Here is a 16,119-nt window from a genome sequence, read left to right as displayed (position 1 = left end):
TGATGACAGAATTTCTTGATTTTCAGAGTGAGTTCCAGTCAGGCAGTCAGTCAGCCAGTCACCAGCACCAGGGGATATTTAAAGAGCTTCATGAGAAACTGTTGAGTCAATATTGGATGAATGGGTGTGTGAGGGGAGAGTGCAGGAACAGGATAATGTTCAAGTAAAGAGTCCCATGATCAGTCATTCACACATTGTTTTTTATTAGCAAGCTTTTTTGGGTTTGAACAACATCTCTCTCAATAAGCATTAATGTAATATTACTTGTATTCTGTCTATAAGAAAGTATGTCGGTTAAAGATCAGGCTGATTCTTGGTCAGTTCACCGTTACAGGTTACAGGCTCAGACGTCACTCAGCAGAACAAAACACAAGTGCTGAACATACATGTACACATCACACCAGACATTTCAGCTGGTAGAACTTGTAATAAGATACAGGGACAACAGGGTTGAAAAATGATCATAAAAACAAAAACAAATGACACTTTAATGAAGCAAAAAGAACTCGTAACATCAGAATTATTGTCACAGTCATCACGACATGAAGAAGGGCTGCAAGTCACACTAATGAAAAAAAGTGTACCAACTTTGTAACAGTAACATGTGCACTTTTACTCATGTCAAAGACTGATCCCAGAACTCATTTTGTTAATTATGTACACACAAACACACACAACAAAACAACGTGATGATGAAAAAGTGAAACAGTGCAGCAGAGCAGAGTGTTTTAGTCACTGGTGTATTCCTCTATGAGAAGCTCCTCCTCATCAGAAAGGACTTGGCTTGTGGTCGGTTGGGGCTGACTGGCTGGCAGATGCTCCTCAGTCCCACCCTTACCTTCATCTTTCTCCTCCTCCTCCTCTTCAGTGTCTGTGTTCAGCTGGCCCGGCTCTTTGTCTGTCAGAGCCTCCAGTTTGGATCTGTACACACACACAACATAAAGTCCAGAACAATAAAGATAAATGTACACTGAATTCTGTGGTAATTATAGTGTTTGTTTTCTATGAACTACTATTATGATTATGTAATTCATCAGTACTGTTAGTTATTGTTATTACAATTATTTTTGTGAGATTATTTTGACAAGAAACATTCAGTACTATTTTAGCTGTACACTGTGTACTGGTGACATTCCTGGTTTCATCCCAGCTGTGGTCCTCATATCATTTCAGATTTTCTACCATTCTCTTCTGTCAGGAGGACAGTATGGACTTCTTTGGGAATGTTACCAGGTTAGCTCGGTTCAGTTCAGTTTCATGATTGAAACCGTTCTCAGAGATTTTTTTAATTAATTTTCTTTTTACTGTTGTTGTAAAATATTTCTATCTGTTCAGAAGAAGAATTCGAAAAACAGTTGTCAGTGTTTAATACCAATGATCTGTTAATCTTAACAAATACAGATGTGACCCTAACAATAGCATAGCCATCCATACTGAGACAGAAAAAAAACCAAAAAAAACAGAAAACTGAATCAAATTGTGATAACTAAAAAACACATTGAATCATGGATTAGGAGAATGGTGCCGCCTCAGTATGGACTGCTGCTGTAAAGGCTGGTTGCATCTTTGGATTGCAAGTCACCCCTCCGGCTTCATCAGGAGTCATCGTGACTCACAGATACATTTGAATCTAACAACATTAATGGAAGACAGAATCTGTACCTGCCAGGGAACCTCCTCAGTGACATCTGACCCACGTCCTGGATAAAAGCTATCTGAGCTGGGAGACAGTGGAGCACACTTCTATTAATGAAACATCAGAAACTCTATCAACAGACATTCATATTCAAATGAGTCTAAAAAGTGCTGTTGATTATGGTAAGACACCAAATTATCAAAGCAAATAGGATTTAAGGGTCATTGTAGCACATTACTTTACTTTGCTGACAGTCAAAGAATATATGATTTATCAACACATTGTGTGAACTGGCAACCACAGAGCAACATGACAACAAGTGTCACCTAAAAATACCATACAGCAATTATCTGGAAGCATTTAAAGTTAGACAATATAGGCTTTGCTATATTGTTTAGATGTCCAGTGGTGAACATTCTTGGCATGCTGTAATAAGGCATGCTGAGAATGTGGCAGGTCATCACAGCAGCTGAAAAAACATTTGTACTTCAACTGGAAAAGAAACACATAAAAATGTGTGTGTGTGTGTGTGTGTGTGTGTGTGTGTGTGTGTGTGTGTGTGTGTGTGTGTGTGTGTGTGCGTGTGTGCGTGTGTGTGTGTTGTACCTTGGTTCCTCATAGGGTTGTTGAGCTTTGCCAGGTAAGGCAGCAGTTCAGTCTGCAGGCTGACTGGTGTCAGACAGAAGCTTCTGAATAGAGACTGGGCAGCCAGGCAGTTTTCCCGGTGCTGACGGAGACAACATCGGTCTCATTACAGTCTGATTAACTTCACCATATACAGTCCACTCCTACAGGCCATATACACATTAGAAAAAGCTGAACAACACTGTCCAGTTGTCAAATTAAACTGTGATCTGAGAAAGTTTGTGTGTGTTTAAGGATGTTGTTAGTGAGGGTCATTTTATCTTTCTTTAACAAAGAAACCGTTCTCTTTTGGCTTGGTCCACCTGTTTTTTCTTTTGGTTTTTTTTTGACCATTTATTTGGTCTTACTTTTACACAAAAAGCAGTAAGGTGATTTGACTTGATTATTAACCTTAAAGTTTAATACAAGATAGGTCTTTGGGAATTCATGCAGCTGAAGTTAAAATATTCACCAAAATATATATATATATTTTTCAAATGAATAGCTGAAAAATATTTACATATCAAGTTTCTGAAATGACGTTCACTGTCAGCTTAAGGTAAAATACAACCTGATTTGTCCTGTCCCTAACATGTTCCAGAGGGAAACAAGTGGTTAATTCAACAAATAATGAATTACAAGTGTTCCAGACCTTAGTGCCTATACAAGCAGCTGCTGTGCAGTGAAGTTATCAGCCCTACATGGAGTGCCAATTTTAGGTGAGGCCAGGAAGATCTGGGGTAGGGGGGTCAAACATACGGCCCGGGGGTCCAGTCCAGCTTTTGGATGATTTTGAGAGTGAATATTGAGGAAAAAGAAAAAAAATTCTATTTCACAATGAAGTGCACTTCCCATGTCTGTCCACTGGATGTTGCTGTCCTAAAAAGTGTTGGAAACACTGGCCACTTTGTTAGCGGTAATTCTTAGATGGTACTGTGGGGACTGGGACACACCTTCAAGCAGGAAGCTCAGTTGTGGTGGAAATGCAAAATCCAAAACCCAGTCAAGCCGAGCAGAGCCAGGCCGGCAGATGTGATGGAAAAATGGCAAGAGTTCACAGGTTTCTGCTTGCCGTTCACAGTCAAGGCTTCAGATCTGCCAGCTGACATCCAACTCTAGGTTATTGACTTGCAGTGTGATTCAGAAGGACAAATTTACTCCGAGACAAATTTGCTTTTCGATTGCACGCACTCACTGGTTGGTGCCCACACAACCAGTGGACTGGTAGTTTTTATATGTTCATGGACTGGTTAGTTAGCAAGCCCTTACGCCTCATTCCACCAAGCAGTCCAAGTCAGTGTGTTTGTTGTTTGTACACCTTAAAAAAGTCATTTTTGTGTTTCTATTGTAAAGAATGTATGCATGGTACCAACAGTACCACTCCACTCTGTCCCATTATTTGGCAACCCCCAGTTGAGGTACCTAGCCCACTGATCTGACAAAAATAACTATAGATAAGTTATAATGTATACAGAGAATGTTTGACAGCTTCGTTTAATTGTTTGTTTGTTTGTTGTTATTTATAGGTTGCTTACATGTTTCCTGAACACAGAACTGTAAATTTGTTTACAATTATTTTTTTTTAAACTGTTAAAAAATTGTTGTTCAAGACAATACGTTTAAAACAGTGTTAAACCTTCAACCACAGCTGAGCTAATAACAGAGCAGCAGCCCAAAAGTGTCTTACATTCTTGTTGACCAGCAGCCAGTTGGGTTTGTGCAGCGGTCTGAAGCCAACAGACACTTGTCGCAAGTTGGAGTGAAGGAGCCCCCTGGTGGCGAGTGAAGATCCATAATCCCCCATGGTGCTGCGACTCTGAGAACAGCACAGCCCATTAAACAGACACTACAGATAACTGTTAAAAGTCAATACAACATGGGCTGTATTGGAAACATATGGGCAACATATCAATAATAAACTAATACATTCAAGTTCTCACTCTCTACTACCTATTGCTACTTGTAATCCTCCATCGTAGTACTACCTACTACACAGGAAGAGGTGTAAGGTGTTTTCAGAGGTGTAAAATCCTGTCCGACTGTATCACGAACCTGTGCTGTGGTTTCTGATGAGCTTTGGTAGGTAGGGGCATGAAACTGGTGGTATGCTACAATCATGTGAAAACGGCTCCTTAAATATGTATGCAATAATATGTATGCAAACAACAGGAGCACTTTGGTCCAGATTCAATCATCAAACTATTCCTATTTGTTATTCATGTCTAGGGAAAGACTGACCGTCCAATCAGCAGTGAGGAGGTCAGCATCAGACAGATACTCGCTGGCTCGGTCCACATCGTCCACCTCAGAGAAGAAGTCCAGGTAATTTTGCTGGAGGTACAGGTTGAAGAACTCTCCAGATATGTGCGAACGCTCAACAACCAACTAAAAGAAGCAGACGGATGAGTTCTAATTGTTCCCAAAGACTTAAAAGGACATTCAGGCATGTTGTTACACGTTAGAGCTACAAAAAGCACATTTGTACCTCCGGGTTTAATCGTAATTCTGCTCTGTGATGATGAGACAGGTGAGATGGTAGACCAGCTCCAGAACCACACTCAGCTGCATCACCTTCATCACTCCTTCCTGTTGATGACAAAGAACTAAGCATGCAAAGTATTTGCATCCGTTTCGCTTGAAATTACTGAAGAACTGTCATGTTTGATCAACCAAAGCCACAGTGCAGCTCTGATCTGAGGTGGACCTAAAAGGCTACAAGGAATAAACAAAAGTATCAAACAGTTCCTGTTGCCAGTAGGTGGCACTAACCAAAACTGACTAAGTTTGAGGTGGATTAACCTTCTAGGAGGAGCTTAAGAACACCTTTAAATGGCAAAAAACTGCACTAAATTATTCCATTACCTGGGTAGTTTAAGCACTATTACTTTATGTACAGCATTTTGGACAGGTTTAAGCATAGACTTATTCTATTGTTATTCTTCCACAATAGAGGACATATACAATGAGAACTTATGTACATAATGACAATTTTTTTTTAAACATGGTTTGTGATAACCGTTTTCCATTTATGTATATCTTCCTTTATTAATTTGGATTGCATAGCTCTTTAAATACAGTCTCATTTCCAGTCTTTGGCATTTCATACTCCTTATCTTCAGGTTGTGATACTAGTCAATGTTGTTTCTTATTAGTGTGGTCACTAGGGGTGTCACAAATCGAAACCGCTCAACTTGAGCCTTTCATTTTGACAATAGAAATCAAATGCACTCTGCATGCATCCAAAGGAAAAGAAAAACACTTCAAAAACACAGTGGACACGGCGAGCTGATTGGTAGCCTGCAGCCACACTCCCAGACACTTATCCTGTGTGCAGGAAGACAAACAAGCAACTGGTACAAAAGGTCATTCAGAGAATCAGAGATTCAGACATCCTTTATTGCAGGGCTTATCAAAGTGTGGACTTCGGTCCGCATCAGAACCGAACAGTATCTATTATCTATAAATTGTTGAATGACAATGACGTTGAATAACCAGTATAGTTCGTGTTACAGCGATTACGTGCACGGATTAATGTGGTTTTAATGTGGCTTATTTCCCTGTCTTTGACATAGTGTGGTGAAGGGATGACGCATTTTTGTAGGCTAACCCTGAAGTTAGCATCACCCTGGTTCCCTTGTCAAAAAGCCTACGGGATTTTTGCATTGGATTTTGGAATATCGCCAAAAATAAGCTGTGTGGCAAACACAAGTTTATCATACTTGCACATTTTGCTCAGCAAGATAATCTTCACAGATGAACACCACTTTTGTGGTGTGAGATTTTAATAACATATCAGGCTTTAGATACACAGACCATACTTGGGTCTTTCCATTGCAGAAATCTTACAAGGAACAAAAAAAGAGGAAAGGCTTATATGTAACCTTGGAGATACGACTCACGTTTGCAATGCAGGATCTTCCCCAGTGCTCGGAACAGGAACAGAGAAGCATCTTTCCCTCCGATAGCCTGCTCCTCTTCCTGCTCCTTTGTCTCTTTGGACTTCTTCCTCTGTTTTCTTCTGGAAACCGCTCTACCCAGTGAAGTCACAGGTTTGTCCGTCTTCATCCTCCACAGCCCCTTTTCCAATGATATGTCTGGAGGGCCACGGGGTCATTAAAAATCAAAAGGGATTTATGGCAATTTTCATTGTGTGCATGTGCACACTCTGGACTACCCCTGTGGTCTGGTGTGGTGCAGTGTAGTGTGGATTTACTCCTGACCTGGGAGTGTGGAAAACTGGAGGCTGTTGACGGCACTGCGAATATCTCCTGAGCTTCCTGAACACAGTGTTTCTAACAATGCCTGGTCTGAGATGCGCATCGTCCCACAGCTCTGCTTAGAATTATGGAAAAAAATATCATCAAAAACACGTAAATACTCATACCAAAATGTGTTGACAATTGCAAGGCTTCCTTTCACCTTTCCTGCCTCCAGAGTTGAAATTCGACTCAGGACCTTCATCATTGTGGTTGGAGCCACTGGATTAAAACTGGAGCAGACAAAACACAAAACAATGTTCAGAGGAATCCAGAAGCACCCTTTGACGTAGTAGATGAATATTTTTATTTAATATCCTGCTAATCTGCATTTGATTACCTAGAATTGCCAAATAAAGGCTGGTTTTCAAATCATCTATCCTCTTAAGACACTCATCATATCAGCATGAACAAATTCAGGCCGAGGCATTAAGTGGTGATGAAATTACCAGTACTATAAAGCATGCATGGTAAACCAATAAGTTTGATTTATTTGTCATTTTGCAACACCAGGGTTGTAAAACAAAACTGAGTTTAAGTCATTTATGCTACATAAACATAAACTAAACAGATCAAACTATTTTATAGAGTGCAGTGCAGACAAAGAGTTCAGGAGTCTCACAGCCTGAGCAAAGAAGCTGCTCCATAGTCTGGTGGTATGGCAACGGATACTTCTGTATTGTTTGATGCAGACAGGGGAGTGTGTCTTTCCCTCCTTTTTTCTAAAAGCAACAATAAGCTCCTTGGTTTTGTTGATATTTAGCAGGAGATAGTTCTCTGTGCACAACTATGTCTTGATGTGTTCAGGTCTTTGATGTGCTGGGATCTAGTTCTCCAACCACTTCATCAACACGGGGCTGAGTGCCACACGGTAGTCATTAAGACACTATAGACTTCTTAGGTACAAGGGTGATGATGGCTGTCTTGAAACAGGTGTGAATAGTCTCCTGTGAGAGTGAGTTGTTAAAAATGTCAGTGATGACATCAGCTACCTGATTGGCACATGTTTTGTAGTCCGCAGCCAAGTTTATTATCTGCAGCCGGCAGCCTTTGCAAATGACTCTTATCAGGATTTTTCTTACATCCGCTGTAGATACCGACAGTGGCTGGTCCTCTGGAAGAGGAGTAGACTTTACAGCTTATTCTTTGTTGAGGAGATAAAATCGAGCATAAAATGTGTTAGGCTGCATTCAGACCAAATCTGGTGTTGCGGTGAAAACACAGGTCTTCCCATTCATTTGAATGAGGGCATGTGCTAAGGCTGCCTTATTTAACAAATTACATTATTAACAAAAAGTTCTTTCATCACTTTTATTGCATCTCCAAACAGACAGTGGTGCTGCTGGAAGCAATGAAAAGGGACACAGTTGCCATTTCTAAATACCGTATTACTGTCCAAGCCAAGTAAATATGGCCAGGAATGTCTGGGAACAATTTTCTCTCATCAGTCCACAGTGGGGACTGAACTGTATTGCACATGGGTCTGTGGGGTCTGATTGGGGTTATCATAAAGGTCTAACATCCCTGTCATAGTCAGGAGTGTGCATCGCTTGTAACCTGATGCTGTTGATGTCCAGCTCCTCCTGGATGTCTTTGGGGAAAAGATAACCCGAGCCGCTGTCTCCACGCATACTGTCTGACACTATGAACACCAGAGGACATCGACTGGTTTTCACAAAGCGCCTGGAAAACACACAGCAGGACACAATCTCACGGAGGAGGAAAATACACAGGTGGTACAGATTAGATACAGTTCCTATAAAAAAGTATTCACCCCCCCTTAAAATGTACAAAAAAACCTCTTTAATATCAAAGTGAAATCTGATTTTTTTTTACAAAGTAATGTCAATTAATAAAAAATATGCAATGTAAAATAAGTGATTGCGTAAGTATTCACCTCTTCAAGTCAATATTTAGTAGATGCACCTTTGGCCGCAACAGCCCTTTTCAAGTCCAGACATAAATTCTCTATTGGATTGAGGTCTGGGCTTTGACCCAGCCAATCCAGAACATTCATCTTGTTGTTTTTTAACATTTGTGTGTAATGTAGTTTTCGCTCTATGCTTAGAACCATTGTCTTGCTGGAAAATAAATCTTCTCCCAAGTCGTAGTTCTCTTGCAGACTGAATCAGGTTGTCCTCCAGGATTTCCCTATATATTGCTGCATTCATTTTACCCTCTACCTTTACAAGCCTTCCAGGGCCTGCTGCGGAGAAGCATCCCCGCAGCATGATGCTGTCACCACCATGCTTCACAGTGGGGATAGTGTGTTGTGTGGTGATGTGCAGTGTTTGTATCCACCAAACATAGCGTCTAGTCTGATGGCCAAAAAGCTCCATTCTGGCCTCATCAGACCAAAGAACCTTCTTCCAGTTGACCCTGGAGTCTCCCACATGCCTTTGGGTGAACTCTAGTTCAGATTTAATGAGCTTTCTTCAACAGTCTCTCTTTTTCCTGTTTGCCACTCTCAGCTGCTGAAGCATTTAACTCCTTCAGAGTAGTCATAGGTGTCTTGGTGGCCTCCCTCACTGGTCTCCTTCTCCCATGGTCACTCAGTTTGTGAGAACGGCCTGCCGGCAGATTTACATATGTGCCATATTCCTTCCATTTCTTAATGATGGATTTAACTGAACTCCAGGGGATGTTCAGTGACTTAAACATGTTTTTGTATCCATCCCCTGACTTATACTTTTCAACAACCTTTTCACAGAGTTCCTTGTTGTTCTTTTGTCTTCATGGTGTAATTGTCTCCAGGAGTACTGATCAACCAGTGACTGGACCTTCAGACACAGGTGTCTTTACACTACAATCACTTGAGACACATTCACTGAACTCAGGTGATCTCCATTTCACTAATTGTAAGACTACTAGCACCAATTGGCTGGACCTCTGTTGAATTAGGTCAGTCACTTTAAAGGGGGTGAATACTTATGCAATCACTTTTTTTTTACATTATGTATTTTTAATTAATCGACATTACTTTGTAGAAATCTGTTTTCACTTTGACATTAAATAGTTTTCTTTTGTAAATTTTTTCTCAAAAAAGCCAAATTATATTGACCATGATTCTATTTATAAAAGCAATAAAATGGGAAAACATCCAAGGGGGTGAATACTTTTTATAGCCATTTTACATATAATAATGAATCTCATCAATACATTGTAGAATGACAATCTCAATTACTGATGCTGGGCTTAAAAAAGAGAGACTGAAAGTTACAAAATGAAACCATCAGTGCTGTACTGGTCAGTTTTACATAGTGGTTTCAGAGCCATTTGTCATGATAGCAACTTATCCTGTTTTCCTAAGTATGATAGGAAATGTAGTGTGAAGGCCAATGTGATCTCACCTCAGAATATCATGCAGGCTGCCAGGCTGCCTGTAGAATTGGTTTGGGAAATCCTGAGAAGGGACAAGTGATGATCAAGCGTTAACTTAAGTGTGTATCCAAATGTATCTAAACAAAGCAGCACAGCAGTGGTGAAATCATTGTTACTAATGAAAACGTGTTTATAATCACACAGGTGAAATCAATCACGGTGAAATGAATTGCCTGAATGCCTTAATGCATTTCACGGTTGATCATCAGGATTGGAACTGGAAAACTTGCTGTCCAAACAAAGTGGATGGGTTATATTCTCGAACCACACAGCCACAAGTGTAGTAAGTGTCACAACCTGTACTCTAAAGACGCAACTACCACTCACCCTGCAAAATATAAAAATTAGCAGTTATAAAGAAGATAAGTTCTAATAGCTTAACACATGTTAAAACCAATCAGACACTGCTAAATGTGTAATCAATCAACCATGTGGTGACCACACTTTAGCCATAGAGAACAGATGGCAGAAGAAGTCCTAGCTAGCAACAAAGAGTCTGTGGTCACTGCATGACAGGTAAGGTAGAGATCAAGACGCACTTCCTTTTAAAATGTGACAAATACAATGACATAAGCAGAGAAGATATATGAAGAAAAAAAAATGTTGCCCTCAAAGTGAACCAGATTGATGCATTTAACTTTAAAATGTACCAGATTTCTTCCAGTGGAGCATGTCCCCAGAACCCCCTAGAGGTCTGAGGTCATCCCACCATAGTCTCATAAAACTTTTATGGGAAACAGTGTGTAGTTACTGAGAAGAGAAATTAAAAGTCCCTATTACTACGACATTTTCCAGCAGTCTTCATAGCAGAGTTGGTCTGGATACACTATCCAATAAATCCCTCAAGATTAAAGTTCCCCTTTATGTAGTTATCTAAAAGATTTTATTTTGAAGCAGCCAAATCAGCAAACGTCGTGTTTTCACCAGCAGTAACTTAACAAGACTCCCAAAACAGCTGAAAGTGAAACTGAGTTTGCAGTTCTGAGCCAGGCTACAACTGTGTAAAACTAGAGGTCTACCGATTACTGTTCAGAGCTCCGGCTCTGGAGAGGTAACATGCAATCATGTTAATCATTGGAACAGATAATTGATCACAGAATATGTTGGTTTCTTTTGTGATTATATTTTTCTCGTGTTGCAAAACAACAAAACCTTCCTGCACCTGCTGGCTACTATAACAACTACTCAAAACAGCCCAAACAATGCTGGGGCATGCTGTTTCCTCATGACGGGATGTCATTTAACATTAGCAACATTTTTGTGTCCCAATTGTTAAACCCAAAGCCACTGCCACTACCCCCATGTTAAATTAATTTCTGCATCGCTGCTGTTGGTAATGCAAGGTTGATGTCACACCTTGCTCCATCTAATCTCCTGTGTTGAAATAGATTCATGTCATAACCATTTCAAGCTTAAGTCAAGTACTTTAGCAAAAAAACTAATTCTCTAGTTCAGGGAAAGGGTTTCTATGACATTCAGTGATTCAATTAATTTATGTGTATGTGCAATCTTTTTAATATGATGTTCAGTACTTTTCTGATTGGGCATCTGGCACAGAGGGTCTATGGTTATTATTAATATCATAACATAGCAGTGATGTGGAAATTAGGAGATGATGAACAGGTGATTAAATAAAATATTGAAATATTAATGAGGAACGTTTTTGATATTTATTGTGGGTAAACTAAAGGTCAGCAATTCAAAAACAATCTTAACAATAATCGATAACTTAGCTGATAGATTAATCAACTAGTCGGAAAAAAAATAATGAGACTAACTGATAGAAAAAAATTATTATTGTTAGGTGGTTTAGGTTTGTTTTGATAATCCTACATTAAGAGTGGAGTGTGAAGTATTTTGGATAAGCAGTTCTCAAGAAAGCTACAAGCAGCAATACCAGAGGTCAAGCAATCGTACAGACATGGGCACTACGCCAATCTGTTGAATAAATCTTACTATATGTTACTGAGATCAAACGAAATATGAGAACAACACAGCTGCGCAGTCATACATCATGACAATCTTCCTTACCATTGTACCGGGCTACTGAAATTAATAGTCATATAATGGAGTAATAACTGGGACTACAGTTTCAGCTGAAGGTGTAGTACATACCTCCACCAGTATGAGCTTCCTGTCTGTTGCTCCTCCATCACCCACCATTTTCAGACAGTTGTACTTATTGGCTCTAAGCAGGAAGTCCTGAAACTGGGCTAACTGGGAGCTGCAGGAGAAGCCGTTTGTCCTCCACTCTAACAAAAGACAGAGAATAACACATGCAATGACAGAAACAGCATTGAGAAGCCTGTGTACTGACACATGAAAGTAGTGTAGGTATCAGTGATTATTTATCACATTGCAACTGCAAGGGCCCTGACACAGTAGGCTGACGGTAGGCATCGGTCAATGAACTGGCCATCAGTGAGCATCTGTGGCCCATCTGTAGCGGTGTATTTACACTAGTGAGGCCTTGTCGGCGGCTTTTTGGCCAACTGAGCATACCGACCCCTTTCCATGAAAGAAATCATTATGATTGGCAGTTCAGCTCAGTGAATCAGTGCACAAGAAGAGAAACAGAAAAAATAAAGGGAAAGCCACTTAAGCCTGTTGCTGTAATATCCATGAGTTCAACCACACAGGGCAGACTGTCCTTATTGTCCGCCTCAGCCTATTTGCCAGTGCCATTTACTACATTTTATCATGCATGTTATTCCATTCTATAATAACAAAGGTATGGATCTGGTGGTGCCAATCAGCATTGCTTCCATTGCTGCCTTGTGGCCCCTTGTGGTACTGCAGTAAAACAATTCCCTGCAGCCCAAAAATAATTTTCCCATAGACCACCATGATAGAGTCTTCTGTCAAACTGTTGACAGGATACCTCGAAATAAAGATCCAGCAGATTTGTTCACATGTTCAGAAGACCTATAATAAATTCATTATTGAACTAAACTTCATGAATGTTTTTGTGACAAAGTAGTTTGTGTTTCACTCATTCATCACAGAAACATGAGAGCCGTAGAATCATTGGAGCTGAAGGCTGACATGATGAACATGTTCTTTACGAGTGTATGTAAACTTTTGACCACGACTTTGTCAGCTAGAATTTCATTGATACGATAAATAGCCTATAATATACATTTTCCGGTATCAGGCTGATAATTTAGTGTTCCAATATTGTGAATCCCTAGTCTAAACAAAAGCATGTGAACATGAACAAGGTCATTTTCATTTGTATTAATAATAACGTTACGCTTATTCTCAGTTTGACAGAAGCACTGATAGCAGGTAGGGCATTAAGGATTTATCCTCACCATGCTGGCTGTTACTGTATGGCTCATGGTTGGTGGGGTTGGTCCACTCGTGGACCCTGAGGCCCAACTCCTTAGACAAAACCTGGACTGTGGCAGTCTTTCCACAGCCGGATGGTCCCGTCAGCAGCAAGATGCCACTCTGAAGATGACAAAAGCATGGCTAAACCTGAACCGCCAGCTTCACTTAAAACCTCCACAGACAACATTATAATAGTTTAAGATCATAACACACTACAGGATCAGTTCTTCTTCACATATCTTGGTCTCAAAACAGTACGTCTTGTATGACTACCACTCCTGACAGCAAAGCTCATTGGATGTCCTGTTACATCACTAAAGAAAATGTCAGAGGCAACAGTCACTCATAGACAATATTAGGGTACAAAGATGGGAGCCAAGGTTTAGTCATTGAAGTCATGAATGATCAGAATCAAAAATTAAAGTTCATGTACCTGTGGTGTGTTTGTGTGAACTCTTATCCAGTTCTCCACTTCTTCTATCTTCTTCTTGTGGACAGCTAGCTCAGCCTACACAAACACACACAGTTACCATTAAACAAGAGAATAGAAGGTTCAGTTTTCAAATCAAATACACTTACAGCCCTGGTCACTGGAGGTGGGTGGGGGATTACTTCCCATTTCTGTGGCCACCGCATAAATGCATGCGGTACCCTGAAGGACAGGTTCAGATTTTTTCCAAGTCCGTCTCAAAAAACACTTGCATGCCTAATATGTACACTGAGTTAGTGGCAGTGGCCATCAATATTCCTTGCTACACTGGCAATAAAGTAAGTCCCTCAGTGCAATTCTAATGAGGAAACTACAAACTTAAAGGCTATAAACATTGAAGGATACCTGTTTAATTTGACTAAGTGATTGCTGGCCCACTTTGGCTAAAGCAGAATTTAGAGATTAGAATTAGAGATGTTGATTTTGACCACATCTCTTACATTAGAGTTGTGCTACAAAAGGTATCACTTCACGGCCAGTAATAATAAAATGTGGCAAACTATTGTGCACAGACGACAAAAGTGAAATATACAAATGAACTAGATTTATTCGAAATGCCGTTGGGTGATTGATGATATATATGCGCTAAGACAACAGGAATGCATCAACAATCAGAGACTTTGTCATACCAAGATAGCCATGCATTAATATTTCTGGATGTATTAGGCTAATGCATGCAATGTTTTGCATTAAACATCAGGCCCTCAATGCCTTAATGTGATGAGAGAACACTGCAGACACATCACAGTACTTTTGAACTTATGACAGACAAACTCAGTCTGAGCCAGTCGTTGGCTGAATGCAAATCTATTAATAGATACCGATGAAGATGAAGCTCACCTGTGAACGTGGGGAGTATTTGTCCACCCAGGGTTCATCCTGGTCCCTCTGGGCTGACTTATTTAGCAGGTAGGGCGTGAGAGGGTCTGAGCTGCCAACCTTTACTTTTCTCTTCCCAGACCTCTTGGGCTCAGCCTTGGAACACAAAACCTGGCTGCCCTTACCCATTCCAGAGAGAGAAAAGTTTTCCCCAGGAAAATCAGTGAAGGAAGGGTCCACCCAGCGGTTCAGCTATTAGAAATACAGTCAAGCAAAAATGATTATAGATTCATAAGGAATAACTGAAAGAGGTTAACTACAATAAGTCAATGTTTATAAATTACAGCCAAAAAACAACTACTAGACAGAACCAGCAGCCAAAAATAATTTACATGACGAGGCTGAGGTCCTGAAGAGCTGGGACCTTACCACTGCCAAATGATGTCGGCAGAAATAAAAGGAATGTGGCGCATATATTATACGTGATAAAATGTGTACTATGACTGAGAAAAAAAGAAAATTGAGGAGCATAAGAAAAAAAAATATTAAGGTAGATCAATGGTAGAGTATTAAATTACTTTTTAATCAAATTAAAGCAAATTATTCTAGATAAGGCCTTTTACAAACTGTATTACCACATATGGGCTGAGCTGCTGCTCAGGAGGTCTAGTGGTCTCCCACTAATCAGAAGGTCAGTCGTTTAATCCCCAGCCCCTGCAGTCTACAGTGAACCCCAAAATGCTCCCATTGGCTGTTCCATTGGTGAATGAGTATGCATATGAATGGTTATCATGAGTACATGAGTATAAATAGTTACCCTTAAATACCACCATAATAATTGTACATAAATACAATCCAACTTTAGCAAATATACTTTGTATGCATTCATAAATACTTTTCAAACATCAGATAGTTGATGACATATTGCCTCTACAAATCTAAGCACAAAGATACACACACACACACACACACACACACACACACACACACACACACACACACACACACAAACCATACTGCTAATGCACTTGTCATGTAGACCTCTTGAAGAACTCACCCTGCTTGAAGCAGCTTTATCTCCCACAGAGAGCCTGCTCATCCCTCACCGCGGTGCTTCACATGGATTCAAGGAAAAACTGGCAACCCGGAAAGCATTTGGAAAAGTTACTGGTGATGGATGTAACTAACACAAGAGCACAGTTCTCCAAGTATATAAAACAAACATCGTATCCTGCAGAAACAAAGGGTCAGTGGACATTTAACACTGCATTTTATTTAGCTTGATTGCTGCTAACGTTCCCCCAACATTTTGAAGTTTGGGTTAACGTAAACTGCCGTAAGTTTATGTTAAGCTAATATGATAACTCTGCACACTTACACTTACCTTGTTTGACCATTTCATGTGTCCTGAGCAGACTTCGGTGTTTCCGTCACCTCGGGCTGTTGTTCAGAGATGATGTGAACTACTTTCAGAGTCACACAGGGTTAACGTTTGTGTTACGACAGAGTTAAAGGCGAAGGAGCTGCGCATGGAGACACGATTCAAAACGAGTGTACGGAGTGCCGTAAACTGATTGTCC

The 16,119-nt window shown here is 40.3% G+C and overlaps 1 protein-coding gene across 2 annotated transcripts; it reads right to left on the bottom strand.

Moving 5' to 3' along the window:
* Positions 1–178: 178 nt before the first annotated feature.
* Positions 179–16,108, bottom strand: rad17 (RAD17 checkpoint clamp loader component). Of its 2 annotated transcripts, none has more exons than XM_084360203.1 (17): positions 15,924–16,108; positions 15,597–15,675; positions 14,561–14,791; positions 13,664–13,738; positions 13,212–13,350; positions 12,013–12,149; positions 9,867–9,919; positions 8,074–8,199; positions 6,680–6,749; positions 6,481–6,595; positions 6,160–6,354; positions 4,746–4,846; positions 4,499–4,645; positions 3,948–4,076; positions 2,243–2,363; positions 1,663–1,720; positions 179–921 (listed from the first exon to the last, which is right to left on the bottom strand). In XM_084360203.1, exons 2-17 carry the CDS (start codon positions 15,636–15,638, stop codon positions 729–731), a joined length of 1,932 nt encoding a protein of 643 aa, XP_084216329.1. In that variant the 5' UTR covers positions 15,639–15,675; positions 15,924–16,108; the 3' UTR covers positions 179–728. The 2 variants fall into 2 exon arrangements, with proteins under 2 accessions (XP_084216329.1, XP_084216330.1); XM_084360204.1 differs by having other exon boundaries at positions 6,481–6,592.
* Between the last annotated feature and the right edge of the window lie 11 nt (positions 16,109–16,119).

Source organism: Pagrus pagrus, assembly GCF_965226575.1.
Source record: "Pagrus pagrus genome assembly, chromosome: 8".
NCBI lineage: Eukaryota > Metazoa > Chordata > Actinopteri > Spariformes > Sparidae > Pagrus > Pagrus pagrus.
The sequence above is the reverse complement of the archived record's forward strand: the minus strand, read 5'-3'. Positions and strand labels throughout refer to the sequence as shown.

Excerpts from the sequence above, each read along its gene's own strand:
- rad17 (XM_084360203.1), bottom strand. The coding sequence starts at position 15,638 with ATGAGCAGGCTCTCTGTGGGAGATAAAGCTGCTTCAAGCAGG. Across the intron at positions 13,351-13,663 it reads TTCACACAAACACACCACAG|AGTGGCATCTTGCTGCTGAC; the intron begins GTACATGAACTT and ends TGTCATCTTCAG. Across the intron at positions 8,200-9,866 it reads AGCCTGCATGATATTCTGAG|GCGCTTTGTGAAAACCAGTC; the intron begins GTGAGATCACAT and ends TGTGTTTTCCAG.